The sequence below is a fragment of the Heloderma suspectum genome, chromosome 17 (genome assembly GCF_057233095.1).
Source record: "Heloderma suspectum isolate Gila_16-S chromosome 17, 16-S_ref, whole genome shotgun sequence".
Taxonomy (NCBI): domain Eukaryota; kingdom Metazoa; phylum Chordata; class Lepidosauria; order Squamata; family Helodermatidae; genus Heloderma; species Heloderma suspectum.
In genome coordinates this window covers 5,305,861-5,311,860 of record NC_139474.1, presented here as the reverse complement: position 1 = coordinate 5,311,860, position 6,000 = coordinate 5,305,861, and the positions used below count along the sequence as shown (strand labels likewise).

Sequence of the window (6,000 nt, the reverse complement as noted above, 5' to 3'; positions counted from 1 at the left end):
CCACTGAAATAGGCGCCACCAGCCTCCACTCACACAGCACAGACTTAATCTACGGAACTCACTACCACAAGACAGAGTGATGGCCACTGACTTTGCTGTCCTTAAAAGGGGGTTGGGCAAATTCCTGGAGGAGAAGGCTGTCAATGGCTACTAGTCCTGATGGCTCTGTGCCACCTCTAGTATCAGAAGCAGTAAGCCTATGTAGACCAGTTGCTGGGGAACATGGGCAAGAGGGTGCTGTTGCACTCATGTCCTGCTTGTGGGTTTCCCATGGTGTAGTGTGGTGTAGTGGCTAGAGTGTTGGACTGGGAGCCAGGAGCTCTGGGTTCTAGTCAGCCCACCCTACCTCACAGGGTTGTTGTTGTGAGGCTAAAATGGAGAGGAGGAGGATTATGTACGCTGCCTTGGTTTCTTCAAAGAGGAAAAAAGGTGGGGTATAAATGCAATAAATAAATAAATGGCAAGCTGGTTAACCGCTGTGTGAACAGCGCTGGACCGGATGGACCCTTGGTCTGATACAGGAAGCCAGATTCCGGCTGAACATCAGGAAAACCTTTCTGACCATTACAGCGATACGACAGTGGATCCCATTCCCTGGGGAGGTGGCGGGCTCCCCCACCCCGGAGGCACGCGAGAGGAGGCCGGACAGCCGCCTGCCAGGGATGCTCCGACTTGGCCTCCCGCACTGAGCGGGGGTTGGACTCGATGGTCTCCCGGCCCCTTCCAGCCGCACGATGCTAGGACCCGATGTTCTTACGCGCCGCCCCGCTGGGCTAGGAGCCACCGGCCCGCGCGGGCTTCCCGCAGGGCCAGGGGCGGCGCTCCGGGGGCCGCGGGCGGGGCTCGAGCCGCGCGGGGGCGGGCCGGGCCCCCCGCTCGTGCCCCACGCGCCGGGCCGGGCTTTAAGAGCGCGGGAGGCGGGGCGGGGCCGGCTGCCGAGCGCAGAGCGAGAGCGCGGCCCGCCGCCCGCCGCCCGCCGCCCGCCGCGATGGCCCGGCCGCTCTCGGACCACGAGAAGAGGAAGCAGATCAGCGTGCGCGGCCTGGCCGGCGTGGAGAACGTCGCCGACCTCAAGAGGAGCTTCAACCGGCACCTCCACTTCACGCTGGTCAAGGACCGCAACGTGGCCACGCCGCGCGACTACTACTTCGCCCTGGCGCACACCGTGCGCGACCACCTGGTCGGCCGCTGGATCCGCACCCAGCAGCACTACTACGAGAAGGACCCCAAGGTGAGCCGGCGGGCTCCGGCGGGGAGGCCTCCGCGCGTCCGGCGGCGCCTCGCGCGCGCCGGCTGGGCCCCGCGCCCCGCCGAAAGGGGCGCCCCCGGCCCCGCGCGGAGGCCCCGCGCGCAGCCCGCCCGCCCCGTCGCGCCTGCGGGCCGCGAGACGGCCGCCGCCACGGCGAGGGCGCCGCCGCCCGCCCGCCCGCCCGCCCGCCGACGGCGCGGCCCCCCTTCCCCTCCTGCGGCTGCGGCTTCGCTCCGCCGTGGCTCGCTTGGTCGTCGGAAGCGGGCGGACTCGTGCCCCCGGCGCCGCTCCGGGCTGGCTCCCGTATTTGTATTTATTTATTTATTCATTCATTTCATTTCATTTCTATACCGCCCAACAGCCGAAGCTCTCTGGGCGGTTCACGAAAATTAAAACCAAACAACGCACAATAAAACAATTTAAAATATATAGAACGTTAAAACCGCAACATAACAATCATCATCCCCATCCCTATTGCGGTTGGGGGTTGGAAGAGCCGGAATGGGGGGCGGGGGGAGGCAGGGGATCAAAGGCTGGGGGCGGGGTCTGAAGGGGAGGAGCTTCCCCCCCCCGCCCAGCCCTGCGGTGGGGAAGCCCTCGTGGCTGTCTCCGGGTGGGGGTGCGCTCAGGTTGCCTCCCTCCCTCCCTGGCCATGACAGCCGGGCGCCTGCAGAAGGATGGGGAGCAAAGGGGTGGCGACAGTTATTATGGCTATTATTGGAGCAAGGCTTTTGCTCTCCACCTTACATGTCCTGTGTCCAGGGTAGGCATGGTTGGGCACCTGCCGAGGGCCCTCACCCCGGCAGGGGCCCACTGACGAGAGCCCCTGGAGTTGCTGCTCCTCTTCCCCCTTGCAGCCTGCCTGTTCCCCTGCCTCTCGCTCAGGGCCGGACAACGGTGGTGGGGAGGAGGAGGAGCGGGGGATGCCGTGGCCTCCTTGCTCCCTGGCTCTCCCCCTGTCCAGCAGGCAAGTGGGAGAAACGATGAGGGAGAGGGAGCAAGAGCAGCTGGGGACGATGGTGGTGGGAAGCTGGACCCACTGAGGGAGGGGGCCCATTTGGGGTGTCTTGCCCCAGGGCCCTCCAGAACCTGAGCCAGCACTGTGTACAAGTGTGCTGTGATTGATGGCTTGTTGTGGGAAGAGAAGCGATGCTTTGGACTGGCACCAGCCCTGGTTCTCTCTCCGGCAGCGCGACCCCTTGCGCGTCTACTCAGAAGCAAGCCCCGCCAAGTTCAGTGGGACTTGCTCCCAGGAAAGCGGGCATGGGATTGCAGCTGTCCTGGAGCGTGCCTCCCAAGCTCTCCCTCTCTGCCCCCACGGATCCCTGCCAGTCCTTGCAGCCCAACGGTGTGCACAAATGTCCCCTCTAGAGGACCTGATGCTTGCTTCGGGGAAGGAGGAGGAGCAGAAGCGGGCATCGGACGGACTCCAGGCTGCTAGCCCTCGTCCCTTGCAGGGAGGTGCGGGTGGCAGAGATCTGAGCCACCCGCCTGGGGATATTAATAGCTGCTTGAGATGTGGCACGGCGTGCTGGGACGTGGTCCAAGCCGCATATCAGGGTGACGGACCAGCCGCAAAAGAGCCACCCAGGGCCAAAGAATCTTCCAGACCCCCATCTGCATTTTGGAGGGTGCAAAGGGGGGGTGTTCTTGGCCATACAGGGGTGCAGAAGAAGAATCTGACCCTCCTTGGGTGGGGGCTGTTAAGGGGGTGGCGGGGAGAAAAACACTTCTGCACACAAAGCAGATTGGTCGACCACCAGGCAATGGTCCTTCCCCTCTCCTTCCGATTGCGCGAGGACCCAGGTTCCATCCCCGGCATCTTGAAAGGGACCAGTTCACAACGGAGTGGGAAGCCCTGTCTCTGCGGGAGACCCCGGAGTGCCGCTGCCATTCAGAGCAGACAATACCAGGTTAGGTGGACGAATATTCTGACCTGGCATGAGGCTGTTTACCCCCCGCCCCGTGTAAAAGACCTTTCAGCCTTCCCCCACTTATCGCTTGATTTCATTTTGCATCCCAGATGCATTTGTTCCAAAAGCAACCCAACAAGAAGACTTTCCTTGCCACGCCCCAATTCCCCCGGCCGCCCACTGTTGGATGGTTCCCCATCTTTTCTGCACTTTCCCCCCACCCCATTCTAAAAAGTTGAAACCTCTCCGAAAGGCTTTATGCCGGTATTTTTGGAGAACTGGCCCTGCCCCTCTTTGCCTGCGGCCCCACCCACAGCTGGAATGCAGCCCTCGGAGAATGGAATTCGGCCCTCCATCTGAAAGAGGTTGTGCGCTCCTGCTTTAAGACTTCAAGAGGCCTAGGGCACAAGTATCGCTTTGTCCCTCTGCCTGGCTGCAGGATTGACTACGGCAGGCTGGCCTCCCTTTCTCTTTAAATTTAGCCTAGCCTGACATTTGCTGTGAACTTTTGCCATTTAATTTAGGAATAGGCCTGTGTCAGCAGCACCGGGGCTCCGGGGAAGGGATACCAGATATAGCTGGCAACTGCACACCCAACATGGGCTGAGCTTTGCTGGCCTCCGAAAGGTCAGTGGGCCGACAGACCCTGGGCTATGCTCTCCGTTTCTGGCAGTGGGGGGGAGGCTGGGCAGGCGCGCCTGGTTTCAGGATCTCTCTGCTACGGAAAACATCTCTCTTGCTCCCCGTTTCCTGCCCTTTCTTTCCCAGGGAGAACATGTTGAAAAAGGGTTTCGTTTTATGGTGGTAACCACTCCAAAGGTCTGTTTGCAGCGCCCTGGAACTCGTGGAATGTTATTAATAATAAATGGAGTACCGCTGAGCATGAGCGGAGTGCCCCTTCCAGCGCTTGGAGATGCCAAGGCTTGATCCAACCCAGAGGGTCTGCCTTTGCTAATGCCAGCTGGAAGCGGTCGAAAGGCACTCTTGCGAAGTTTGATTCTTTTTTGCTGAGAGACAGGGTGGTATAGTGGTCAGAGGACTGGGGAGAGCCGGGTTCAATTCCTGCCCCCCCAGCACAAGGCTCAGTGGATAACATCAGTAGATAACCAGTCTCCCTCTCTCAGACTGCCCTCCCTCACAGGGTTGTTGTGCAGATAAGATGAGGGAGGAGAACCATGGATGCCACCCTAATCTCTTTGGAGGCATGGCATGATATAAATGTAGATCAATATTAACAAGCTGGACTTGTAACAAAATGTGCTCTCATTCAGGGTGCCAGCTAGCCAGCAGTGTCCTCTTTGAGGTTACTCCATTCCGTCTTTCCTCCCGTCGCCATCAGCATTCTGTGCTGACTGAGCACGCTCAGTCCTCACTAGGCTGTTTTTGGTCCCCTTCGCTTAAGTTTCTTTCCTAAAGATTTTTTTTTTGTACTCTGCAAATCCAGGGGTTCCCCCAAGTTTGTTGATACCTCCCTCTTTGGTGTGGATGGTGCTGTTTTGTCTACATAAGGATCAGCGTTCGGAGAGCTGAGTTGTGTATTAATATCCAGCACTCTTCTCCATCCTGGTGCCTTCAAGATGTGTTGGACTACAACTCCCAGCATCCCTATCCACCATGGTCATAGGGGTAATGGAAGGTCTTGTCTAGGGGTGGGCACCTTGTGACCTTCCAGATGTTTTGGCCTACAACTCCCTAAAAGTGTAGGATGATGGGAGTTGAAGGCCAAGACATCTGGAGGGCCACGAGTTGCCCACCCATGTTCTAGGCCATCACATCTGGAGGGTACCACTTTGGAGAAGGCTTAGCATCTCTGCAATCCCCAAGAAAGCTCAATATCTCCCAAGCTCAGTCATGGCTTACGGAGGGCTAATTCATGACAGAGGTCGAAGCTTTCACCCAGCTCAATAAATCTACCTTCCGGCTCTGCAGCCTTCCTCAATCCCAGGAAACAAATCTTTCCATGTGGTCCTCATTGGTTCTGATAGCATGGATGTCCAGTTCTTGTTCTTTGCTGCCTCCCCGCATGCCGTTGACATAGCAGCTGCTGCAGCTTAGATATGCTGCTTGTCCCAGGCAAACCATTTCCTCCCATTTTCAGAATGCTGTGATCACCATTAGGTGGAACAAAACTGGGAGCGAGCCCAGCTGTACCTTCAACCCCTTCTGTCTGTTTCACGGATTGGCAGGCGTCTTTAGTTCTGTTGTCTGCTCATTGATGGAATCGTTTTTTTTAAAGGGATATGCAAGAATTTCATTCCGCTTGCACTAGTGCGCATTGGTGGAAGTGCGCGTTGGCGGAGGTGCGCAGTTGTGCTAATGCGGATTTGTGCAAATCTCCCCCAAAGTAAAAAACGGGTCCGCAAGTCCTCACAGCTCAGAAAAAGCCGGTCCGCTGTGGAATCCTCAGGTTGGATTCATAGAAATTCATACCCTTTTGAATCTGTTGTGGATTTCTCAGAGATCCCTAGCTATTACTGTGCATGGTGCTTTCTGGAGCATCATAGTATTAAAAAAACAGAAATAATAAGGAAAGGTCCCTGTCCCAAGGAGCATACAGAGGAAGGGAGGAGAGGCAAGGGTTCTTGGATGAATAAAGAAATGGCCATAGCTCAGTGGAAGAGCATATGCTCTCCATGCTGAACATCCCAGGTTCAATTCTTGGCATCTCCAGGAAGGATTGGGAAGTCCCATACCTGATACCCTAGAGAGCTAGATGGACAAATAAAGTGACCTGATATAAGGCACCTTCATTATGTTCTGTGGCAGGGGTGAGAAGCCTGTTGCAGTCCGAGGGCTGAATTCCAATCCTCTGGGCTACATCTGTCCTCCAGATGTGTT

General features: G+C 57.4%; 1 protein-coding gene across 1 annotated transcript in view; it reads left to right on the top strand.

The window, feature by feature from the left end:
* Positions 1–450: 450 nt before the first annotated feature.
* PYGM (glycogen phosphorylase, muscle associated) overlaps positions 451–6,000 on the top strand; it is a 41,316-nt gene continuing 35,766 nt past the window's right edge. Inside the window, exon 1 of the mRNA XM_084824035.1 lies at positions 451–1,231. Within this exon, the coding sequence (XP_084680161.1) occupies positions 500–1,231 (732 nt within the window). The 5' untranslated portion in view covers positions 451–499. The remainder of the gene's footprint in view (positions 1,232–6,000) is intronic.